Source organism: Euleptes europaea, chromosome 18 (assembly GCF_029931775.1).
Source record: "Euleptes europaea isolate rEulEur1 chromosome 18, rEulEur1.hap1, whole genome shotgun sequence".
Taxonomy (NCBI): Eukaryota; Metazoa; Chordata; class Lepidosauria; order Squamata; family Sphaerodactylidae; genus Euleptes; species Euleptes europaea.
This window is the reverse complement of record NC_079329.1, coordinates 10,553,470-10,578,336: the sequence shown is the minus strand read 5'-3', so window position 1 is coordinate 10,578,336 and position 24,867 is coordinate 10,553,470. Positions and strand designations below refer to the sequence as shown.

General features: G+C 47.0%; 2 protein-coding genes across 2 annotated transcripts; one reads left to right on the top strand and one right to left on the bottom strand.

The window, feature by feature from the left end:
• Positions 1 to 1,528: 1,528 nt before the first annotated feature.
• TBX6 (T-box transcription factor 6) lies at positions 1,529 to 13,865 on the top strand. Its single transcript, XM_056863863.1, has 8 exons — positions 1,529 to 1,652; positions 2,582 to 2,810; positions 3,708 to 3,975; positions 4,855 to 4,998; positions 11,014 to 11,084; positions 11,399 to 11,466; positions 12,498 to 12,687; positions 13,616 to 13,865. The coding sequence occupies exons 1-8, from the start codon at positions 1,529 to 1,531 to the stop codon at positions 13,863 to 13,865; spliced, it is 1,344 nt and encodes a 447-aa protein (XP_056719841.1).
• Positions 13,866 to 15,883: 2,018 nt separating this feature from the next.
• Positions 15,884 to 23,193, bottom strand: PPP4C (protein phosphatase 4 catalytic subunit). Its single transcript, XM_056863082.1, has 9 exons — positions 23,179 to 23,193; positions 20,606 to 20,711; positions 20,442 to 20,493; positions 20,030 to 20,080; positions 19,837 to 19,938; positions 19,517 to 19,690; positions 18,628 to 18,754; positions 16,712 to 16,901; positions 15,884 to 16,081 (listed from the first exon to the last, which is right to left on the bottom strand). Exons 2-9 carry the CDS (start codon positions 20,701 to 20,703, stop codon positions 15,952 to 15,954), a joined length of 924 nt encoding a protein of 307 aa, XP_056719060.1. The 5' UTR covers positions 20,704 to 20,711; positions 23,179 to 23,193; the 3' UTR covers positions 15,884 to 15,951.
• Positions 23,194 to 24,867: the final 1,674 nt, after the last annotated feature.

The window sequence follows — 24,867 nt, the reverse complement described above, 5'->3', positions numbered from 1 at the left end:
CGCGGGGAACCGTCCCTGCATAAAATGCCTATGTTTTCCGGGGGGGGGGGGAATTCAGGGTTTTTTTTTGTAGCCCTAAAAGTTGCAAAAAGACTTGGGAGCATGGGCAGTCTCTCAAAAGGATTTCCAGTAGTGAGTGGGGGGTTGCCCTTTTTCTCTCAGGCGCAACTAGAAGCAGAATACATTATGCAAAGTACAGGAAAATGTGTATAAATTATTCAGGCTGCAAAATTCAGGTAATCGCAGAACATAATCTGAGGTTACAGAGCACTTCTTTAAAGGGCCGAATAAACACAACCCTGCTGGCTGTGGCCACTTCTCCTACAAGTGTTAATACTCCAAGTGGCATACAATGCATTCAATTTAAGCAAGTATATGGTCAGCGTAAATGGCATTATACACTCACACACACAACAGTATCAACAACTACTCTTCCTTTCATAGCATTTGATCATCTCAACACCCCTTGAAAGTTCTCAAAATTACCAGTTAGAACTACTGTAACAAATGTACATAATATATAAAATTAGTTGTATTATGAGGCTACAAAGAACCCAGGCATTGGCCACAATTGGGGTACCGGAATAATTCATTGGACTCCTCCACTCTCATGATCTTGCAGCTGTCCAGCCCAGCTGCAAAAACATCTGGATGACAAATGACCATGGCACCTCCCCCCTCACTCACTTGTAAACCAAGGACCCCATAGGTCAGGATCAATCAGGAAACTTTGGAGTGAGAGTGTTAATTAGGCAATTAGGAGGATTCAAGTGGTGGTCACAGAAAGGGACTGGGCCAAGATTCTTAATGAAGTCTGAGATGGAGTGGGAGAGCTGAATGTGGGGACCACAGGAGGGGCCTTGGGCATCAGAATGGGGGGGGGTTAAACAGGGATCTTTGGAGGACCAAGGCTGAAGTCAACTTTTTGTACCCCCCCCCCAAGGAAATGCGGGCAAAGGCTGAAGTATCAGGGAAGGTGGAAGAGGGATAAAATAGAGGGACACTGATAGATATAGCTGGAGGGTGTGTAAGGAGAGGACATCCTGGGACCGAGAATACATGTCCCCGCTACTTCTGTGCTCCAGTTCCCCTGCTTTCAGCCCAAAACCCCTCCCTCCTGGAGGTGTGAATGTGCCATTTGGGGTCTCACTTCAAAGAGCCTTGGCGGAATCATAAATACAGCCCCAGCCAGGGGCTCCTCAGAGAGAGAGAAGGATCCGGAGGTGGAGGCATACCAGTCTTGCTGCAGGAGACAGAACCAAGGAGTCCTGCCTCCCAGCCCCTCCACCCCGCTGTACCCCAGCAGCCTCCCCTCCCCTCCCTCCTGGCTTCTACCCCCATACCCTTGTACCCCACTCCCCTCAAGAGGCCCTGCCACTTTCATCAGGCCCCTAGAACTCACTACCTACCTACCAAAGGCAGGAGTCCTGGCTCCCAACCTCATCTGATCTGCTTCCCAAGCTCCCTTCCCAAGCTCCCTTCCCAGAAAACCCAGGAGTCCTGGTGCCCAGGCTTCCTTCAGCAACCCATGTACCACCCTTCAGAGATGTTCTCACAGTACGGGGGCTCTTATCCACTGAGACCTCCCCCACCTCCAGGAGCCGGGTACCCCCAGAGTCAGGCACCCCAATACGAAGCCTTCAGATATCCAGGTGAGAAAATGGGATGTGGTGGAGGAGTGGGGATTGGGAGAGTGGGAGGAAGGAGCTGAAGAGAGATGTACCTGGAAGAATGACTGGGAACTAGACCTGCTGGGTACTCTCTTGGATTAATGGGGTCGAGTAGATGGGAGCAATAGGCTGGGAAATTGATTTTTAACGGAGAAAGAAGCCTACAAATGTTTCAAATGAGGCAAGAATATAGTAAGATTTATCTACAGAATGAACGACAGGGAGACAAACAACTCACAAAGATACCCTAGAATAGGAATGGTTCAAAGTGTCTAAGAACAGAGAAGGAAGGAGCTGCAAGTCAAGACTTATGATTTCTTTCCGAGGGCAGTGATGGCTACTAGATCAGAGGAGTAGGGTTATACCTAGGACTCCTGCATTTACCAAGGGAGAGTAGATTTGAGCAAAATGAGGAAGCAGAACTCCTGGAACGGCAGGAAGGGCTGGAGAGTGCAACAGGGGCTGTAAGCCAGGGCTGCTTTGTGCTGGGGGGACGGTGGAATATAATTGAATGAGTAAGATGGAAGGCTAGTAGTTAGGCAGAGGCTAAGACAAACCAAAAGGATGGACCCAGTGGTACCCAAAAGAGGGAAAGCAGCTGTTCGTCTTAGATGGATCAGTGGGAGGCCAGGACTGGGATAACAAGGATGCCGAATTCACAGAAATTCAGTAGCTTAGTCTCCCCCCTCCCCGGTTAGCTGGACTTTTAGCACCTGACAGAGACCAACTGGTCAGGAGAAGAGGTTGGGGGGGGGGTGAGATTGAGCGGAAACCAGCAGAAGGGTGACAAATTCCTGGATGACACTCCTCAGCCCTGACTGTGCCCCCCCCACACACACACTCACCTCAAGAAATACCCCTCTATCATATTAACCTTCTTCCTTGCCTTGTTTTCTCTTCTCTGCCCCTAGACCTCGATGCTGCCCCCAAGCTGGATAGCTTCTTTCCCAGCTTGGAACCTTCAGGGCGCCTCCTGCCCCCTGCTCCTGGCCTTCCTTATGGGTCAAGTCAGGCTCTGCCACCAGGTCCCCCACCGAGTACACGCCTCCCCTCTGGAGTACGAATGAGCCTGGAGAATGGTGAGCTTTGGAAAAAGTTCAGTAGCATTGGCACAGAGATGATCATCACCAAGGCAGGCAGGTGAGCTATGACGCAGAAAGGAGGGAGAGAACTTACCTTGAGCCAGAGCTCACCCTGTGCCAGGCATCAGCCATGGAACATGTACAGAAAGTGGTTTTGAATTGATTCAGATTGCATTACTTGCACCACGGAGTAACCAGGAGCCAGTAACAGCCCTATCCCCACCCCCCAAGCATTCTCTTGTTAAATTAAAGCATTACTCAGAAACTTTTAACAAAACCCAAAAAGATTATCCAGACATCTTATAAAAAGACCTTTCATGTTTAGGCCCAGACCCCATATATGTTGTCATCTATATATTCGTGCATGTGGGTGTGTGGTCTGTCTCTCATGCTTCCATAATTATTTAATATAATAGTACGTGTAATGTTTTGAAATGGGGGTGGGACTGTGTGGGATACTCAAGGAGTGAGCAGCTGGTTTGCTGTCATGGAGGAGGGATTATTTGGAATGCTCCTTAACAGAAAAAATGAATGAATAACGGGGACTTGCCCCTAAAAAATTAAAGCATGGAGAAATTAAGGAAGGGGTACCTCCTCTGCCCCACCCAACCTAAAATGGGTGTTGTTTCCATCTTCCTACACAGTTGCTCACCCATACATGCTGCTTGGGTGAATCATAATTTTCTTCCAGTGCTTTAAAGGGGTCTGAGGGCCAAAGTTGTTAAATGTATCATGAGTCTCTTTTTTCCTTAAGATGGTTGCCAAAGTATGTAGTTGGTGGGAAACATTTGCCCAACTTAGTTTCATTAATCTGAAATTAATGAAATTAAATGTGGAAAAAAACATTGCAGCAGGGGACAGGGAGAGAAGGTGTCCATCCCGCTCTTCCCCTATATTCTACCTCAACGTCTCCCTAATCAGAATTTCCTGACCCTGCTTTTAATCAACTTCCCAGGCGGATGTTTCCACAGCTTAAAGTTTCAGTAACTGGACTGGATCCCGAGGCCAAGTATCTGCTGCTGGTGGATGTAGTCCCAGTTGGCGGCTCCCGATACAAGTGGCACGGCAAGCGGTGGGAAGCCAGCGGCAAGGCCGAATTGCCTCCACCAGACCGGGTCTACATCCACCCGGACTCACCTGCGTCAGGGGCCCACTGGATGCGCCAACCTGTATCCTTCCATCGGCTCAAACTCACCAACAATACACTGGACCCCCATGGACACGTATGGAAAGAGGGAAAATAAGGGGTGTTTGGGAATGGCAGCCAGGAGACAAGATATGGGAAGAAAGATGCGTACAGGGGAGGCCCCAATAGACTCTATTAGAGCGTTTCATACAAGAGAACGGAAAAACACCTGGGAGGATTGTTTAGGCTGATAACTAAGGGATTATGGGAATAGAGGCAAAATGGATTACGGTATACAGAGATGAACCATAGACAGGGCTGTGAGTTTATTTTTTATTTTATTTACTTTATTTATACCATGCCTTTCTCGTCAATGGGGCCCAAGGCAGCTAACATCACTTTTCTCTCCTCCCTTTTAACCTCACAACAACCTTGTGAGGTAGATTAAGCTGAGTGTGTGTGACTGGCCCAAGATCATCCAGCAAGTTTCAATCATAGATTCAAACCTGGGTCTCCCAGATCCTAGTCTGACACTGTAACCAGTACACCACACTGGATCAGTGCTTAAAGTAAATAAGATTTTAAAAATCTTCCTCCGAGGTACTATAACACTCACATCAAGGAAAGATTAATTCTATAATTATGCAAACTAAGCACATTTACATATACTGTCTTTTTATGCATTTTCCACCCATTCATGAAAAGGGACAAGAAGCTTTGCAGGTCACTGAAGCCCACAAGTCCCCATAAGGGCCTGAAATTTCACAAAGCATTCATCCCTATTTTTCATAGCCATGTAGGACTAGAAACTTGTGCTCTCACACATTCTCTTCTGAATTGACATAAGAACACATTGGCCCTATCTGAGAGCTAAAGGATTAGTTGGGGAGGTGGGTAAACAAGAGCTATGCCAGGCAGAAAGTTATGGGCAGCTATATGGTTATGACGACTCACCTCTGGCTCTTGTGTTTCTCAGCTGATCGTCCACTCCATGCATCGTTACCAGCCGCGGGTACACGTGGTTGGAGCTGGAGGACGCCGTGGTGCAGGAGGTGGCTGTGCTTCCTTCACCTTTCCAGAGACCCAGTTTCTGACTGTCACAGCCTATCAGAATCCACAGGTGAGAGCCATCTCTATCATCAGGGCTGCCAACCTCCAGGTAATAGATGGAGATCTCCTGCTATTAACACTGATCTCCAGCCGATAGAGATCAGTTTCCCTGGAGAAAACGGCCGCTTTGGCAATTGGACTCTATGGCATTGAAGTCCCTCCTCTCCCCAAAACTCGCCCTCCTCAGGCTCCGTCCCAAAAATCTCCAGATATTTCTCAACTCTATCTATAATTTAAGCCGCCCTGAGCTCCATAAGGAAGAAGGGCAGCTAATAAATGTTTTAAATAAATGAATAAAAATAAAACAAATCTCTCCTTAAAACTCCCTATCTCTCTCTTTACTATACACTCCGGCTAGCGTTAAATCCTTAGTACATTTTAGTGTAAACATCGCTATTTTGATTTTAGAGATCGAAAGAGCAGCAAGTGAGATCATGGGCCCAACCAAAGGGGCTCAGTTCGAGTAAAGATTCCTCCTAAGCTTGGCCTTGAAGCTGGGATATACCAGTGCTCAGTTGTAGCATATGAAAAATTTCCCTCCAGGTTGGGAAATTCTTCGAGATTTGGTAAGGGCAAGGTTTGGGTCCTCAGTGGGGTATAATGTTATGTAGCCAACTCTCCAAAGCTGCCATTTTCTTCAAGGGAACTGATCTCTGTCATCCGGAGATCACTTTTAATTCCAGATCTCCAGGCCTACACCTGGAGGCTGGAAACCCTAGGTTCAGGACAACGCCTTCCAGGTTACAATGCAAAGATAAAATCACAACAAACTAAAAAAAAAAAAAAAACATTAGAACATCCCAAAGCAAAGAACTAGCAATCCTCCAAATGGGGGGGAGAGTAAAAGAAAAAATAAGCCCTTGTTCCAGCACATGCCATTTTAAGGAGGTTCTGCACAATTAGATCTCTCTCCCCCTGCCCAACCCTGTTTTGTTCTACTCCTCCCAAACCAGACAAATGTCAAATTAGGTTATCACTCACTAGTATTGTCAACAGGCAAACAGGCATCCCATCTCCTCCTTGCCTCCTTCTAAGAAGCTTTTTCATGGATATCAGGCCTTTCCCTGTCATAGGGTTGCCCCTAGGGATGCCAGCCTCCAGGTGGGACCTGGGGATCCCCTGGAATCACAGCTCAACTCCAGACTACAGAGATCAGGTCCCCTGGAAAAAGTGGATGCTTTGGAGGGTGGACTCTGTGGCATCGTGCCCCACTGAGGCCCCTGTCCTCCCGAGGCTCCATACCCAAATCTCCAGGAGTTTCACAACCTGGATCTGGCAACCCTACCCCCCAATCCCCTAGAGGTGGCCAAGGTGGGGACCTGACAAGCCTAGCTGCCACTAGGTTTGCCAACCTCCAGGTACTAGCTGGAGATCTCCTGCTATTACAACTGCTCTCCAGCTGATAGAGATCAGTTCACCTGGAGAAAATGGCCGCTTTGGCCATTGGCATCTATGGCATTGAAGTCCCTCCCCTCCCCAAACCCCGCCCTCCTCAGGCTCCACCCAAAAAAAACCTCCCGCCAGTGGTGAAAAGGGACCTGGAAACCCTAGTTGCCACCCTCCAGGTTGGACCTGGAGATCTCCCAGAATTGAAATTGATACCGAGGGCAGAGCTCAGCTCACCTGGAGCAAATGGCTGCTTTGCAGGCTAGACTCTAAGGCATTATTATACCCTGCTGAGCTCCCTCCCTTCCCTAGGCTCCACCTCCAAAATCTCCAGGCATGTCCCAAACCAGAGTTGGCAACCCTAAATCCCTGACCTCCTAATATATAGCCACTCCTCTCCTGCCCTTTACACAGCTACATTTAATATGCCACACAGACTTATTTGACCACAGCAAAGAATGAAGCTTCCCCTCATTATCCCTCCTCCCCTAAATCCTCTCAGCTCCTTCCGGGAACGGCCCCTTCAGTGCCTCTTCACCTTAAACAATATCCTTCCGCATATCCTTCCGCCTCTACACTGGCTTTGTTACCCTGATACCTCTTTTTATGTATATTTTCTTTCTATTTTCATCTATTACTCTATCTTCTCTCATATCTAGTATCCCTGGACCATTAAAAAAAAAAAACAGTCCTCTGTGCTTTTTACCTCACCTTGTTCTTTCTTCACCTTCATCCCAAATATCCTTACACCCACCGCCTTTTGCCTGTAGTCTTGACATGGAAGCTTTCCCCAACTTTATTATATCCCTCTGCCCAACCATCTGCTGACCCATTGTATTCTTACTTTCCTTAACTATTTTGAACAGATCTTTTATTCTAACAGTCAGCCTCCATTAGATAACTGTTCAATCTACTCTTAAATAGTCCCTCATATCCTTCCACCACTTATATAGTCCCTCAGTGCCTCATCACTTCCAGCTTTGTCATTTCAAGCCAGCCCCACACAGTACTTCTCTTTCAGAGACCTATGATAAGTTACAATAAATAAATATTTTGTTCTCCCCTGGTGCATTTCACTTGAGTAGTTGTTCGAGGAACAACTCATGACAAGTGGTACTTAAGTTTATCGGAAGGTGGCCACGGCATATATTTCGTGGCCTGCTAAGGCATGGTTCATACATAGGGTTGCCAACCTCCAGGTAGTATCTGGAGATCTCCCGCTATTACAACTGATCTCCAGCGGATAGAGATCAGTTCACCTGGAGAAAATGACCACTTTGGGCAATTGGACTCTATGGCATTGAAGTCTCTCCCCTCTCCAAACCCCACCCTCCTCAGGCTCTGCCCCAAATGCCTGCCACCCGTGGCAAAGACGGACCTGGCAACCCTGTTCATACACCTTCAAGAGAATGAGGCAATAGATGGACTGCAGTGTTTCAGAATGCAGGTTATAGATTCCAGCTTTAAACTATTCCTTTGCATTAAAAAACAACAACTTGCAAATAGAAAACCATCCCTGCATGAAAAGAGAGGAAATATCCCCCTGCTGTGGCTGGTTTTCTGTTTGCAAGGAGAGATCTATCTATCTAGATAGATAGATGCCTTTTAAAGCTAGAATACACCACCTGAAGAACAAGAAGAGTTGGTTTTTATATGCCGACTTTCCCTGCCACTTAAGGGAGAATGAAACCGGCTTACAATCACCTTCCCTTCCCCTCCCCACAACAGACACCCTGTGAGGTAGGTGGAGCTGAGAGAGTGTGACTAGCCCAAGGTCACCCAGCTGGCTTTGTGTGTAGGAGTCGGGAAACAAATCCAGTTCACCAGATTAGCCTCCACCGCTCATGTGGAGAAGTGGGGAATCAAACCCGGTTCTCCAGATCAGAGTCCACCGCTCCAAACCACCGTTCTTAACCACTACACCACGCTGGCTTTCTGGAGTGTTACATTATTCCATTCTACAGTTTCATGCTTCTGAATCAGGAGTATGTATGAATCAGGCATTACATATAGGCTATAAGTCACTAGTGATCTGCTCGCATAGTGATATAATATTTGAAGTAGGAACACATGGAAGATTACAGGAGCTATTTTCATTACTAGAAAAATCATGTGCAGTTCCCCGCCCCACCCCCCCAAAGATGTAGACACTTATATTCATGGTTGATTTTTATATAGAAAAAAAAATAGATACCAGTTATCAATAAGAGTGACAAGTGAGGAACCCAGCACTGAGAGCTTAAGGAGCCCGTGCCCCAGTACTGCAGTCCAAGCTCTGCTCACAACCTGAGTTTGATCCCAACAGAAGTCGGTTTCAGAGAGCCGGCTCAAGGTTGACTTAGCCTTCCACCCTTCTGAGGTCAGTAAAATGAGTATCCAGCTTGCAGGGGGTAAAGTGTAGATGACTGGGGAAGGCGATGGCAAACTACCCTGTAAACATAGTCAGCCTAGTAAACGTCATGATGTGAGCCCGTGTGTCAGGCATGACCTAATGCTTGCACAGGGGACTACCTTTACCTTTACCCAATACAATTCCAGGCCTCTGTAACTTAATTTTGTCATTGCTAGGGTAAGAGGAGAAAAAGTTCAGTTGGAAAACATTGGCTACCTGGCAGAGACATAGAGGTCATTTCCAGCTACCCACCATGGCTTTGCCTGCTCAGTACAAGACAACACTAGCTAAGCTTATTGTCTAGGGTTGCCAGGTCCCTCTTCGCCACCGGCGGGAGGTTTTTGGGGTGGAGCCTGAGGAGGGCGGGGGTTGAAGAGGGGAGGGACTTCAATGCCATAGAGTCCAATTGCCAAAGCGACCGTTTTCTCCGTGGGAACTGATCTCCATCAGCTGGAGATCAGTTGTAATAGCAGGAGATCTCCAGCTACTACCTGGAGGTTGGCAACCCTATTATTGTCTCATCAGGTTGTCAAAAGGGGACAATGAACAGGCAAACCAGGTACACCAACCTCCAAATGATCTCCAGACTGCAGAGGTCAATATCCCTGGGGGGAAAAATGGCAACTTCAAAGGGCAGACTCTATGGCAGTGATGGCGAACCTTTTAGAGACTGAGTGCCCAAACTGCAACCCAAAACCCACTTATTTATCGCAAAGTGCCAACACGGCTATTTAACCTGAATACTGAGGTTTTAGTTTAGAAAAAAACAACACATACATTAACATCTTTTGCCTTAAAAGAAAAACACAATAAGAGCTTTCAATGATACAAACAACTTTTTATAGAAAGGTAAAAGTTTGCATTTGGCATGCTTTTGAACAGCTGGGTGGCAGGGAGTCCAGGGAAGGCAGCCGCGACAGCTGCTCAACTTACCCGCGCGTGCCCACAGAGAGGGCTCAGTGTGCCAAGTCCGGCACGCGTGCCATAGGTTCGCCAACACGGCTCTGTGGTATACCATAGAGACTAGGAGAAATGGAAGTCCCTGCCCTGGTAATGCCTACAAATTTCCATAAATTTTCCAAGCCAGAATTGGCAACCCGACTGACCATTCAGGGGCCTCTGTCAGGTGAACTGAGAAAGATGTTACACCCAAACAGGAAGCGTTTAAAAATTAGGACTGGAATCTTAATACATGTGACTGCGGTAGGTGCTATGCAGGGCAATGCCAGCTTTGCCACCCCACCTATTTGTCAGAACAAGCAGAGCACTTCCTTATTTCTGCCAGGTTTCAGCTGCCACAGCATTTCCAAACCAATTCCTCACTCTCTCTCTCTGCCCTTCCTTCCCTATTCGATCATTGCCCTATATAGGTATACAAGACATTATTTATGCTATCCTTAGAAACAAAAGCGAAGTGTTGCTCGAAGGTAAGTTAAATTAGGCAGCCTAAATAAATTACATTAGGCAAACTGAACACGTTTCTATATATTTTCTTTCTGCAAGCTATTCCGTTCCTTTTAGTCACAAGGAGAACCACACAGGCCACTTCTGTGCACCAGAATCATGCTTCTCCCAACTTCCTAAGAATTCAACTTTTCGAGCCTATACTCACGGCAATGAGAACTAGACATTTCCAAGGCTGTTTAGCTTGGAAAGAAGGCGGCTAAGGGGAGACATCATAGAGGTCTATAAAATTTGGAGAGAGTGGACAGGGAGATGTTTTCCCTCTCCCATAATACTAGAATGCGGGGTCATCAGAGATTCAAAACAGATAAAAGGAAGTATTTTTTCACACAATGCATCGTTAAATTGTGGAACTCCCTGCCCAGGATGTGGTGATGACTGCCAGCTTGGAGGGCTTTAAGAAGGGAGTGGACATATTCATGGAGGAAAGGGGTATTCATGGCTATTAGTTAGAATGGATGCTAGTCATGCTGCATACCTATTATCTCTAGTATCAGAGGAGCATGCCTATTATATGAGGTGCTGTGGAACACAGGCAGGATGGTGCTGCTGCAGTCATCTTGTTTGTGGCTTCCTAGAGACCTGGTTGGCCACTGTATGAACAGACTGCTGGACTTGATGGGCCTTGGTCTGATCCAGCAGGGCCTTTCTTATGTAAACTTTGAAAAAGTGAAAAGCTAAGATTCTCAGGACAAATTAACAAGTGTCTGCGCTATATGGATGCACATCATCGATATATATAGACCCTTTTTATCACCAGCACTTACCTGCTTCCTTTCTCAGATCACCCAAATGAAGATTGAGAGCAACCCTTTTGCCAAAGGCTTCCGGGAGAATGGGATGAACAGCAAAAGGTGAGCAAAGGGAGGCAGATGCTGATTCCAGGAGGGACCATTCTAGTCTCTGTACTTCCTAGCATCAAAGACTCCCTACTGCTAATCTGCCCCTGAAAACACTCAGGTTGGCCTGAATTAGGGTCTTCAAACCCTAATTTACACCTATCAACAAGTTGAGTCTGAATAATCACCACCAGAAAGGTGGCAGGGGCTTTCTTCTTTAAACCAATTGCTCACTAGGCCAAAATAACCACAGGAATCTTGAAGATAGTCAAAGCCTCTTCATAGTGTTTTTTTACACCTTGTTGTGATCCCTCCATTCCAAAATATAGGGAGCGCGAGGCCAGAATCAAGAGGAAAATGAAGGCAAATGAATGCGAGACCAATGTGGGGGAAAGTGGTAAGAGAAATATACCCTTTATTCTGTCACTTACTTTTGTATCCCTAACCTTTCCTTCACCACAAAGAAGAGCTCTCCAGAATTTAATTTGAACATATGGTTATGGATATGGTTAACAAAGGTCAACATGACCCCCTCAGCTCACTAACCACAATTCTAGATAGTTGCTCATCACTATAAGTATCTCTCAATGTAAACCCTCATCTCCCACCACTGGCACCCCCTTGGTTCATTTCATTGTCTAATCCTGCCTATCATCTCCATACAGCCCATCACTCTCCTTCCTATGTCATTATTTTCCTACTGAATACTTGCTACGCACAGCCACTTCTTCAGGTAAAAGATCTGTTTGCTGCGCCCCGCACAAACACATAAACTGATTTCTCATGTTAATCTGAATGTATGTCCACATGTTTGTGGGGGTGATAACACCCTTCCCCCATGTCCTATAACCTATTAAGCCCTTCTACCATATTATCCTCTTTCAGATGCTGTTATCTCCTAAGAATAAACTTTCTCAGCCAGTACAATCATATCCTACACTGCCCACATAGCAAAGGCTTGCTAATATGAGGATACCTCAACCCCGCTGAGTAGAACAGATGTTCCCTGTGCATCATACAACCTGCCAGTGGAGGGGTAGAAAGTGCCATCAAGCTGACTTATGGCAACCCCTTGGGTTTTCAAGGCAAGAGAAGTACAGAGGTGGTTTGCCATTGCTTGCCTCTGTGAAACACCCATTGTCTTCCTTGGTGGTATCCTATCCAAATCCTAACCAGGGTTGACCCTGCTTAGCATCCGAGATCTGACAAGAACAGACTAAGCTGGGCTACCCCAGGCCAACCTTCCAGACTTCCCTTTATTTCTGAAACTACTGAATTCTGAACTCTACCTTAAGCATCACGTATGCTATGATTTTCCTAATGGCCACTTGCTCGCTGTATATCCATACAGCTCCTTCATATTGTTCCAGTTTCAATTCCTGAGATGCCCCTATCCAAGTGTAACCTTCCAGCCTCTTTTCCACCTAGAGAGCAAGAAAGGCCCTTGCGATTCCACCCTTACAGAGGAGATGCCTCTGGACCAGCCGCCGCCGGTGCTTCCACACCCTTCCTGTTCCTTCTACCCCACTGGAGGGACTAATCCCAGTGGGGCTGAGGCTTATGTGCAACACCCAGCTGCCTTCCATGGTTTGCGAGGAGCCACATCGCCCTACGGCAGGTGAGCAGTCACACTGGATTCCCTACTGTTCAGCAGCCCAGTTACTATGGCAACCTTCCATCTTCATAAAATAAAGATTTTTGCAGCACTCTTGGGAGATTTCAGATCATGTAAGTTGAGATCGATTAAAGAAACCAATTACTGGGACAAAGATAGACTTAAGCTTAAAAAAAATGGGGCCAGTCTGAGAGCGCTCACAACACGCTTGGTACAAAATGTGTTGTTTTGTTTTTTGTCCTGGGCCAAGGCTTGAACTGAAGAAAAGTGGGATGTAGAGGGTCATATTAGCTGTGATACCACCAACATACTTTAGTGGTGGAAAGTGCCATCAAGTCACAGCTTGATGGCACATAGGGTTTTCAAGGTAAGAGACATTCAGAGGTGGTTTGCCATTGCCTGCGTCTGTGTAGGGACCTGGCCTTCCTTGGTGGTCTCACATCCAAATTCTGACCAAGGCCAATTCTGCTTAGCTTTCAAGATCTGACAAGATTGGGCAAACCTGGGCCATCCAGGTCAGGGCAAGTTGACTTCTCCTTACAAAGAAATTTCAAAAGGAAATTAGAGAGACTGCTGAATTACAACTAAGAATGAAGCTTGAGACAATGCATTCTCCTGGATTGAATAGAGATCTGAGATTCTTGTCTTATTACCAATGCTAATTTCTCCATGCCTTCTACCCCTCTGCATATCACACCTAATCCAATCACACCTGCTAATGTAATTTACTTGCTTTTGACATTTACATTGCCATTGTGTGTCTAATTCACTCTTCTCTACTTAAGGATAGATGGAATCACATTCTAGCTGCGTCTGAAGAAGTGAGCTATGGCTCACGAAAGCTCATACCCTGCCAGAAATTTTGTTAGTCTTTAAGGTGCTACTTGCTCTTTTCTACTGCTTTTGACTTCTCCCGTTTGTTGTTCCACAGCCCAAGCCAAGAAATGGCAGCTCCTCCATCTTCACCCACTGCCAAGTCACCTCATGAGCAATCAGACTTCAGAGCAATGCTCCCGACAAGTTGGAACAGCCTGGATATAATTCCATTCCTTGGGGGCCCAGAACCGCCGGATGCTTCTCCTTTCCCACCTTTCAAGTTCAGCTTCACGCCTTATCCCCCCACCCCTCGTGTGTATGGGCCCCCTACTAACTATCCTGGCTCCCAGCCATCGATGCTCTAACCCGTATTTCTCCCACAAAACCCAGAATCCTAGCTCTTTCAAGGTATCCTGGTGCTTCCTCCTGTCTTGTTATTTCTTTGGGAAGAGGCAGTGGTAAACTTGTGTGTATCCTTTATTTTTAAAATGAAATCCTTCTAAGACCTTAACATACAGTTCATGTCTCTTCTTCTAAGGGTTTTGTAAAGCAGAACACCCAAGTTCCATCCTGGGGCGCTACTCTCATTTGTTTTTCTATTTTGGGGTGGGGGAACCCTGGCTTATTCCACCCAAGTTAAGACTTCAGCAGTTTCTGTCTTCACTTAGCATGCCTCATCAAGCGTGAAATAAATCAGGGCAGGACTTCTTAGTTACATTGACATTTGCATAGCACATCATTTTGAGACCAGCAGCATTGACAGTAGTGGGACAGCAACATGCCTTTAAGCAGTAGTAGCACCAAGATCTAGAAGCCTTTTTTTGTAGAGATTAAAAGGTGAGATTCTCTAATAATATATTAGGTATGTTCCATGGCAGACAGATAGTGCCTGCTATGATGATTTCCATGCCTCTCATCTTTTACTAGTTCAGAATCTACAGTGGGCAGAAACCCTCGCTTTATTATACATTACAGAGCTCCTCTCTTTGATGGAGAATCCAAATTGGTTAAGAGTATAACAGAGAAGGGCGATGCTTATTAGACATTTTTGCTCATAATCTTGCAGCTTTCAACACACACTCTCCAAAAACCATTTGAAAAAACAAAACATGCAGTGTACAATAGGTCAATTTTTTCCTTAGTTTTATTAGAATTTTTTATCTAAAAAGTTGTAAATAGGGGGAAAAATCCCTCAAATGAAAATAAAATAAAATCAGAGCAAGAGAGATCATGGGAGATGTAAGGAAAGCCCCTCCTGGATTTAGGGAAAGGGGCAGGAATTCCCTCCCCCTTCTAACTCTAAACAGATATCTGGACAGAGAATACCCTTTCAAAGGAATAAAGGGAAGGGTGGGGAATTTTGACCCTGGGGTGGATGGGATTTGGATACACCATCCCCACAGGGGGCAGGAGGTCTGGTGGGGAGGGGGGAATAATAAAACTACACCCCATTGGTCAAATACTTCAGCGTGTTGTGGTCCCAATCTCCCCACCCAGGGAGAAGGGGGAAGCAGGAAAGAGGGGAGGGGCAGGATATAGATCAGTTGTTAAAAGTTTAATAAATCCACTACTAGACTTGAATGGATTCCATAGATACTTGGAACCTCCATTGACCAGAAAGTCTACCACTGTGTGCAACTTAGCACAATAAGCTGGGGACAGCTCAACTTGACACTGCCCAGATAAAAGTTTTTAGGAGGTGGTAGCACCTTTAAAAAGAGAAAGAAGCACTTCCTGGCCAATCTATTCCATGTAGCTTAACCAGACTTACACGCTGGAGCGCTGAGAATCCAGTGTTCCAGGTCTTCCAGTAGTCAGACGGAGCTAGGTTTGAAGCACTTTTCTGTTTGCTGCTTTAAATGTATCAGAATGGCACCAAATCCACAGAGTTCCATGGTCAGCTGATCAGAAAGGGTGCTTCCAGAGACTTTTCCCTCCCAGGGAGTTTTGTATTTTTTGGCCACTGGATTGTGGGGAGGGGGTTGCATTTAAATCCAGCTCGCTCTCTCTTTCCCCACTAACAGCTTTCAACACTTTTAGGGAGTAGAGAAGCACTACATCTAAGCCAGAAAGCTTTGACAAGGAAGCTGCTCCTCTACGAATCAGGAGAACTTGGGATCTCCTGTTCTCTGCATTTCTAGGTGACCCTTTTGCACAGAGTGATCTGGGTTTCTCCAATAACCAGACATCCCAAGCAGCATTACAGGTGGGGAATCAGCCTTGAAGGGACAGCCTTGAAAAGACCACAAAGGGTAGAGAGACTGGCTGGAATACAATAATGTGGAAAAATATACCCAATTCAGACTAAGGAGTCCAGAACTGAGGATTTATTGGGGGGGGAGGGAGACTAGAAAGAGGGAGACCTGAACCCTGCCAGACTAGGGGCGGGGAGGCTGCCCACCCCAGCCACGATAGAAAACAGAAACCGCACGAAGGAGACAGGAGGAGCATTCACAGGAAGTAGTCCGCTACAGGCTTCTTAGACGGGATGCCTCGAGTTTCTTGAGGGGCTGCTTCAAAGATGATAAATTCCTTCTGAAGGTGTTCGTCTAGTTCCAGTATGGCTGCCACATTCCCACAGCTGCGTGTGGAAGAAATGATAGGGGTCAAACTGGGGTGACTCCAAACACTATCCCCCCATGTTTCTGCTAGCACATCTTACAAGAACATAAGAAAAGGCACACAACACAGTTAAATTGTGGAAGTCCCTGCCCCAGGATGTGGTGATGGCTGCCAACATGGAAGGCTTTAAGAGGGGAGTGAATATGTTCATGGAGATGAGGGGTATTCATGGCTACTAGTAAAAATGGATACTAGTCATGATGCATACCAATTCAGGATTAACGGAGCATGCCAATTATATTGGGTGCTATGGAACACAGGCAGGAGAATGCTGCTGCAGTCGTCTTGTTTGTGGGCTTCCTAGAGGCACCTGGTTGGCCACTGTGTGAACAGACTGCTGGACCTGACGGGCCTAGGTCTGATGCAGCATGGCCTTTCTTATGTTCTTATGGCATGCTGGATCAGGTCAGGGTCCAAGTCCAGCAGTCTGTTCACACAGGGGCCAACCAGGTGCCTCCAGGAAGCCCACAAACAAGATGACTGCCCTGGGCCCCAAGATTCCTTCTAAGCAACTCAAAGCGATATGCAGACCTAGACCTGCCCGCAACATCTCTCCAGCATTCCTACACACATCCTTCCATCTCCTCACCGGTAGCAGTAGTTGGGAGCCGACCAAACTGTGAGAACTGTCTCGTTGAAGTGCCACTTGTACCCCTCCATGACCAGCTGGTGAGCCCGGCAAATCATGTCAATGTCATTGGCCGCATTGAACTGTGCCACCACGTCACTGCCAAATAAGTAGCCAGCCCCTCGAGGGCTCACCCCCCATCCTGTAGTGTCTGCAAAGGAAGAAAGGCTGAATTTACTACTGCGAAGGATACCAAGCATTGGACGGGATCTAGGGAAAGAAGAGGACCGTGCGCCGAAAACATTTAAAATGGCAAAAGAAACCAGGGGTTGGTAAGGATTGCGTCTGTGGTAATAAGCTAGACTGGTGGGAATCTGTAGAATTCCGCTCCCCAACCCCAGCCAAATCCAAAACAAAAGGATCACATCACATGTGTCTATTCTGCAACGTTATTAACAACCCAAACAGGAAGTGGGGGGAGCAAAGTACGCTAATCTCCTTTAGAAGCAGAGTTATAATGTTAATTCGGCTGCTAATTGGCCATTAGTGACATGAAAGCTACATGGGTTGCCTTCCAGCAACCAAAGTCCTTTTCTATTTATTTATCTCCCTGGACTCAAGGCAGCTAAAAGAAGTGAGTTGCAAATGCATAAAAAACAAACAATAAGTCAGCAAGATTAAAAAAAACAACTGCAAAACATTTTGCCTGTCCAGAAAGAAGCAGAAATCCCAGCCCCGGTGTGTGGATTCCCAGACACATCTGTGAAAAGGCAAGAGATGAGGCAGTAGCATGTTCTAACATGGGGCTAGAAGGAAGGGGGGTTGCACTTGGGATCCCTAAAGCAGAGGTGGAAAGTGTTGCAGCACTTTAAGAGATGCTACAGGAAAGAAGCAAGAGTGGCGAGAGGGATATGGTGTGCGCTTGTGTCTTGGCAGGCTCCTTGGAAGGCAAAGGTGCCAGTTCCCAAGAGCGGCTTCTGCAACAAGCATCTGTCTATTGGTGAATCGTCCACATGGGAGAGTTTGGTCCTAAAAGGGAGAAAGGGCCATTCTCTACAGTCCCAACAGGGGACACCATGGGGAAAAGACTGTCTGAAGAGAACAGTAACACCAGAAGATCTCTCTCACACACTTCTTAATCCCCCCCTTCCCCTCCAAGGAGTTTAGGGCAGCATGATTGGTTCTCTTCCTCCATTTTATCCTCACAGCAACCCTGTGAGGTAGGCAAGGCAGGGACATCAAAAGACAAGTTTTGTGGCAGAGGGGCTCTTTCTCAACCCAGGTCTCCCTGTCCCTAGCCCAACACTCTGGCCACTTCCGTTACCTATTAAGACACCATGACCTAGAATTCAACACAGCCTCATTAAAAATAACCAGCATAATTATTACCTCTCCATCTCAGTGGATAGAACAAAAGATTTGCAGGGTGAGGTCAAAATAGATAGAGAACTCAAAGCAACATCCACCCTCCCTTGGGGTACCTGTACAATTCTGCATCAGCACGAAAAGAGGTTTAATTCTACCAACATTGAAAGACTCAAAGACCCCTGCACCTCATTCCTCTCCCAGCTAGAACATCCCTTGTTAGTCCCTTTTATGAAAGAAGGAGGAGTTGGTTTTTATATGCCGACTTTCTCTACCACTTAAGGAAGACTCAAACCAGTTTACCATCTCCTTCCCTTCCCACAACAGACACCCTGTGAGGTAGGTGAGGCTGAGAGAGCTCTAAGAGAGCTGTGACTAGCCCGAGGTCACCCAGCTGGCTTCATGAGTAGGAGTGGGGAAACAAACCCAGTTCACCAGATTAGCGTCCGCTGCTCATGTGGAGGAGTGGGAAATCGAACCACTCCAAACCACCGCTCTTAACCACTACACCTTCTCCATGCTCAATGCTCCTTGGAAATAAACAGAGCCCCCCCACACACACACAGCTATACCTTCAGGGTCAGACCAGAGAAGATCACACATGGGACCGTCATGAGGAACTTCCTGCTTGCGGTCTATCGTCCTGATCTGGTCCAGCGTCTGGATGGAGGGCGAGAGACCACCGTGGACACAGAAAATCTGGACGGCGGGAAAGAAACGTTATCAATGGCAAAATAGTCAATGTACTGGCAAAGTTGAACTGTAAGGCAGCTGGTGCTCAGTCCACAGCTGGCAGAGCCACATTCACAGTTACCATCAACCAAAAGAGCAGCATTTACTTCCACCCCTGGCATGCCTACACCGCAGGGAGAAGAAGAGTTGGTTTTTATATGCCGACTTTTTCTACCACTTAAGGGAGAATCAAACCATCTTACAATCACCTTCCTTTCCCCACAACAGGCACCCTGTGAGGTAGGTGAGGCTGAGAGAGCTCTAAGAGAGTTGTGACTAGCCCCCAGCTGGCTTCATGTGGAGGTGTGGGGAAACCAACCCAGTTCACAAATTAGCCTCCGCAGCTCACATGGAGGAGTGGGGAATCAAACCTGGTTCTCCAGATTAAAGTCCACCGCTCTTAACCACAACACCACACTGGCTCTCACACCACGCTGGCTCACAGCTTACCCGTTCTTCTGGTCCCAAGGTGGAAACCATCTGCCAACCACAAGCCCCACCAGGCAAAGGCTTTGCCCAGCACGGGGCAGGTACCACATATGGGAACAGCGCTCGGAAGAGCCACAAAGGGCACATCGAAGATTTGCTATCAATGCCCTAAGGCCACAATTGTTCCTTCCCATCACTACGCTTCATAACCTTGAAATATTTGCCACCACTCCTTTTATTCTAAAAGCCAACTCATATCTAATTCCAGAAGATTGGATTGCCCAGATCCACACCCCTCACCTTGCCATCGATGATCGCAGAGAGGCTGAGGTAGTCAAAGATCTCAGTGCAGTACCGCCACACAGTGACAGAGCCGTATTTCCTCAGGCATTCATCATAAAACCCATACACCTGGGTGATCTGCCTGCTCTCATGGTTGCCACGGATCAGGGTGATCCGGTCAGGGTAGCGGACCTGTAGGAAGAACGGGATTGAGCCGGATTAGAGCAGGGATGTGAGAAATTAAGCATCCTGTAGGATCCAGAACTTTACAGAGGGTTAAAGCAAAGAAAACTGGGACTCGGGATTTGGGGGGGGGAATCTCAGGGAGGCTTTCCAACCTTGAGGGCCAGAAGCAGCAAGAATGTTTCAACACTGTAGAAGCCACGGTCGACAAAGTCTCCCATGAAGAGATAGTTGGTCTCAGGCACGTCCCCACCCACCTGTAGAAGGAAGAGAAGCATCAGATAAAGAGTTAGCCAACAAAGACTTGAAAGCTGCAGAAGGGCATCCTAGAACTGGGCGGAAACTCACCCTGAAAAGTTCTTTAAGGTCATAGAATTGGCCATGGATATCTCCGCAGACCTGGAAAGAAAGATGAATTAGGCATTGGGAAGGATAGAAGAAGAGTTGGTTTTTATATGCCGACTTTGTCTACCACTTAAGAGAGACTCAAACTGCCTTACAATCACCTTCCCTTCCCCTCCCCACAACAGACACCCTGTGAGGTAAATGAGGCTGAGAGAGCTGTAACAGGGCTGTAACTTGCCCAAGGTCACCCAGCTAGCTTCGTGTGCAGGAGTGGGGAAACAACCCCAGTTCTCCAGATCAGAGTCCACCACTCCATAGTAGGATACACCTACTATAGTAGGCGATAGTAGGATACACCTACTATCATCCCAGACTACCATTAAACAACCCCAACTATTCCCCAAAACTCACTCACCGTTACTGGAGAATCTACTCTCTGGACATTGCTTTCCTCCACTAAGATCTCTCTGTTAAGAGAAGGACAGAGATGCATTACCCTCAGACACTCCATACTACCATTAGATACATCTTGCATCCCTGAAATGGCCATCCCCCCCAGAGACGCTTGCCAGCTCTCACCTGGCCTTGGCACAGAGGGCTTTGACCTCGCTCTCTTTGATGAGCTCACAGCGCCGTAGTTGTTCAATCTGGCGGTCAAGGTCACTGATTTCAGCCATCTTGCTCCCTGCAGAAGTAGAAGTGCGGTCAGTTCAGCTGGAAAAAACCCTGTGGCGTGAATATCACGGCATACTGCTTGAGCATAAGAGTTAAAGTCACCTCAAGCAAATCTTCTCATCGCAAGCAGTGTGGGTAAACAGTATTAATAGAATCGGAAGGGACCACCAGGGTCATCTAGTCCAACCCCCTGCACAATGCAGGAAATTCACAACTTCCTCCCCCCCACATCCCCAGTGACCTCGACTCCATGCCCAGAAGATGGCCAAGATGCTCTCCCTCTCATCATCTGCTTAAGGTAATAGAATCAGCATTGCTGACAGATGGCCATCTAACCTCTTCTTAAAAACCTCCCAAGAAGGAGAGCTTATTGTTATTAGGACCTTCATCCAGTGTTCAATATTCCACGAGGAAGGAATGAGAGGAATAGAGGCAGAGCCTAGTAATCCATACAGGAATCGTTCCATGATTATCTCTATGATCGAAGGGAATCTATTAGCAATACTGGGAGATACTTCATACACACAGCAGCCAAATCAATGCCTTTCAGGTAGCTGACATACAATAGTTAAAGGAAACCAACACAAGGACATTTTGACATAATTTCCACTGGACTAACGAAAACCTCCATACATCTCTAAGAGGATAGGAGGATGTTGTGCCTTCTCTAGTCAAGATGGGTGGCATTTATAGTACAGCAGTGCTTCTATCAGAGGACTCAACAGGTCCACAGGTTATTCACCAATCTTGCAAATTGTGCCGCAACTACGATGTGTCCTTTACAAGCTCTGCTGCCAAAGGTCCTACTCAGCCCACCCAGCTATACAAGACGGTATCAAGATTCAGAAGAGGTGGGAAACAAGGTCTTATGAAAAAGGCAGTTGCTCCTCCAGCTTATTAAGGACCTTTGTCAGTTTCAACTGCACTGAAAATCTGGGGCTGGGTGGCCAAAAATGAAACTGACATTTTTTTTTGTAATGCACAATTCAGAGAGATCTCTCACATTTTTATCTTGCCTTTCCTCCAAGAAGCTCAGGCCAGTGTACATGGTGCTGCTCCCCCCCTTTCATTTCAGACTCACAAGAACCCTATGAGGCATGTTAGGCTGTAGGTGAGTGAGCAGCTCAAAGTCGCCCGCCCTGTGAATGTCATAGATGAGTGGAGATCTGAATTCACATCACCATCCTATTCCAAACCATTACCATCATCCTGGCTCTCAAAAAATTGTGCCTTGTAGCACTGGAAGGGGGACAACACAGCGTTAAAAGCGAGAACTTGGATAAGGAGACTCAAGGCACCATTATCACCCACCTAGAAAAAATCACCCCACCCAAAATCCTGGTCTCCATTTCATCAGCTCATCTAACCTTCTCAGCAATACCTGGAAGGGGTGACAAAGAAAGCGGAAGGCAAAAGGAGCACAGCCAAAGAAGAGAATATGGCCATCTCCCTTCTGTTACCTCAGCAGAACCTGAGCACCCATCTCCACCCCAGAAAGGCTTCCAAAGTGGTACCCATCCCACCGCTTAAGAATTTCACCATCTCTATTTTATTTTGGCCATCAAATCACAGCTAACTTATGGCAAACCCTCATGGGGTTTCCAAGGCAAGGCACGTTCAGAGGCTATTTGCCATTGCCTGCCTCTTCTCAGAGAGCCTGGACTTCCTTGGTGGTCTCCCATCCAAATACTAACCAGGGCAGACCCTGCTTAGCTTCTGAGATCTGACTAGCCTGGCCACTTTACTATACACCTTTTAAAATCACCCAGAGATAGTTCAGACCAGGGCTTCTTAAACTTTTTCCACTCGCGACCCCTTTTCACCCAAGAAATTTTAACGCGACTCCAGGAATGTAGGTATATAAAATAGGTATACAAATCAAACATTTACGGATAATAAGTCATAAAGAAATTTATTTTAAAACAATTATTTGGTATACCTATAATTTTACCATTGACTGTTGCCAAATTTTTAGCAAGCCCCCCCACATTCAGTCACACGACCCCATATGGAATCGTGACCCACAGTTTAAGAAGCTTTGGTTTAAAGCAAGGCAAAAAATAAATTGGCTGTAGCATGTAGCTCACCTTCCACCATCAACGACAAGGGCCCCTACCCAAAGGCCTTCCTTCTGGCACCCTCCCACCCCACCCCATGCCCGTGACTGGACGACCCTGGGGCAGAAGGCATCCAGCCCTTAACTTGGGAGAGGAAACCTCTTCTTCTCTTCGGAGGCACCCCACCGTTTGAGACCAGCTTCACCCCAAAGCCCCCAGCCCCACAAGCGAGCGAGGACCCTCTTGCAACCCACAAGTGATGCTTCCTTCGTGGGGTCCACGTGAAGAATTCTCCCCGCTCCTCCACCTGCCCCCTGTCTCTATGGCAACCAACTTCGCCGGCGCCCCACCCGAGGGGACGCACGGAACGAGGAGGGAAGGGGGCCCCCACGCATGCGCACCGGGGCCCTCGGGTTGTACCTGGGGTCCCGGCGGCGGTGGCGGCTGCTCCGCGGCTCCCTCCGGCTCCCGGCCCGGGCCCCTCCCCCTCTCTCTTTCCGGCTCTCCCACCAAGTGCTCGGGGGTTGTACGTCACTTCCGCTTCCTCCTCGAAAGAAGACGGTCGGGGTAAGGCGAGGGGAACGAACCTTTTTTCCCCTATACCTTTAAGGGGAGGGACGTCTGGCTGACAGGAAGTGACGCGATAGGATCTTTTTTTTAAAGGGGCGGAAAGGTGATGAAAGAAGTCGGTCAGGTGCCGGAAGTAGCTGCAGGGTAAAGGCGGAAATAGCGTCAGCGATTACATTAATTTGTTAAGTATAATAATATATTTCGTTTAGTCGGCGTATAGCCGCAGGAAATATAGAGAAAATGCAGTCTGATGATTCGAAGGGGAAATTGAGGCGGGGATTCTGATACGGATATGACGTTTATAGTGGCTGAAGCAGCTGCCCTTCTCAGGGCAGCCAAACGGAAACAGGTGCCAAGATCTCTGTGTTGGGTGGCCTTCTGTTTAAACGCGGGCTAAATTGATGGGGGGGGGGGGAGAAACACCCTTCATGGACAGAGTGAGAAAGGGTTGACGTGCAGATTAGCACAAAGCTGCCAATAAGACCACATGACAGCCAGTGTGGTGTAGTGGTTAAGAGACCCAAACGCGTCTGGTCTTTTGTGGTTTATTGTGAATTCATGTTTCATCAACTTTGTATATTGTGGTCTTTTATCTCAGCAAGACTTAGGTCTGCAGTGATTTTAATGAAGCCTATTTTTCAGGCCCTTTGTTTTCAGTCATTAATTGGTACACACTGGATAAATAATTCCTTTTATTTTCTAATTTTGTTACTCGGAAATAGGTTCCATTGAGCTGAGTGGGGCTTAGATTGTAGTAAGCATGCTTAGAACCACACATCCTTATCAGTTGGCCTCATTAAAAACCTTCTGAGATTTAAAAAGGTGCCTCTGCTTAAAGAGGCAGATTTAAAAACAACTGAAGAACCTAACAGAGAAACTAGCCTGTTATGTGTGCTAATGTTATCTAAAGCCAAGGTGTTTGTTTGTTTGGTCCCAGTATAATTATTTTATTCAGATATACCTTTCTGCAAATGTAATCAGCTAAAGCAGTGGAATTCACTCCTGGCTCCTAGAAAGCCAATCACCAATTAAAAAGAGTCACATTTACTTCCATTCCTGGCATTGTTCTGCATCTCTGGGAGGCAGCTTGCCCATTCCTCTGGAAGTGGCTGTTTCTAAGGGGGAAACCAACTGTCAACCACAAGCTCCCCCCCACACACACACCTGGCAAGAGCTTTGCTGTTTCTCCTGAAACCCAGGGCAGGTGTCACACCGGGGAAAGTGTGTTCAGAAGAACCACAGCGGGCTCCTAAACCACTCATTATCACTTCACTAAACAGTTCCATCAGTTAGGGGCTAGCCTTATCATCTATTCTGTATGGCCCAAGACATCTTTCAGAGCTTAGAGTGCATGTGTTTATGGCTGATCCACTCAAAGCGCATCTCTTGTAGTTGATGGTTGCCTGCAGTATCCCCAGTTTAACAGGGCTGTAGCTAATCCTAGAGAACACTTTCATAATATTGAGGTTCCTGGTGGAATTGGTTTGTCATGTTAATAAAACAAGCCTGGCACGAGCCAGTAGTCTTTCTTTCGCACCT

What these genes read in the sequence shown, in the direction of transcription:
- TBX6 (XM_056863863.1), top strand. Translation starts at nt 1,529, where the DNA reads ATGTACCACCCTTCAGAGATGTTCTCACAGTACGGGGGCTCTTATCCA. An exon ending in CGAAGCCTTCAGATATCCAG is followed by an intron (nt 1,653 to 2,581) that starts GTGAGAAAATGG and finishes CTCTGCCCCTAG; the next exon opens with ACCTCGATGCTGCCCCCAAG. An exon ending in ATCATCACCAAGGCAGGCAG is followed by an intron (nt 2,811 to 3,707) that starts GTGAGCTATGAC and finishes TCAACTTCCCAG; the next exon opens with GCGGATGTTTCCACAGCTTA.
- PPP4C (XM_056863082.1), bottom strand. Translation starts at nt 20,703, where the DNA reads ATGGCTGAAATCAGTGACCTTGACCGCCAGATTGAACAACTACGGCGC. An exon ending in GAGTAGATTCTCCAGTAACG is followed by an intron (nt 20,081 to 20,441) that starts GTGAGTGAGTTT and finishes CTTTCTTTCCAG; the next exon opens with GTCTGCGGAGATATCCATGG. An exon ending in CTGCGATCATCGATGGCAAG is followed by an intron (nt 18,755 to 19,516) that starts GTGAGGGGTGTG and finishes CCCGCCGTCCAG; the next exon opens with ATTTTCTGTGTCCACGGTGG.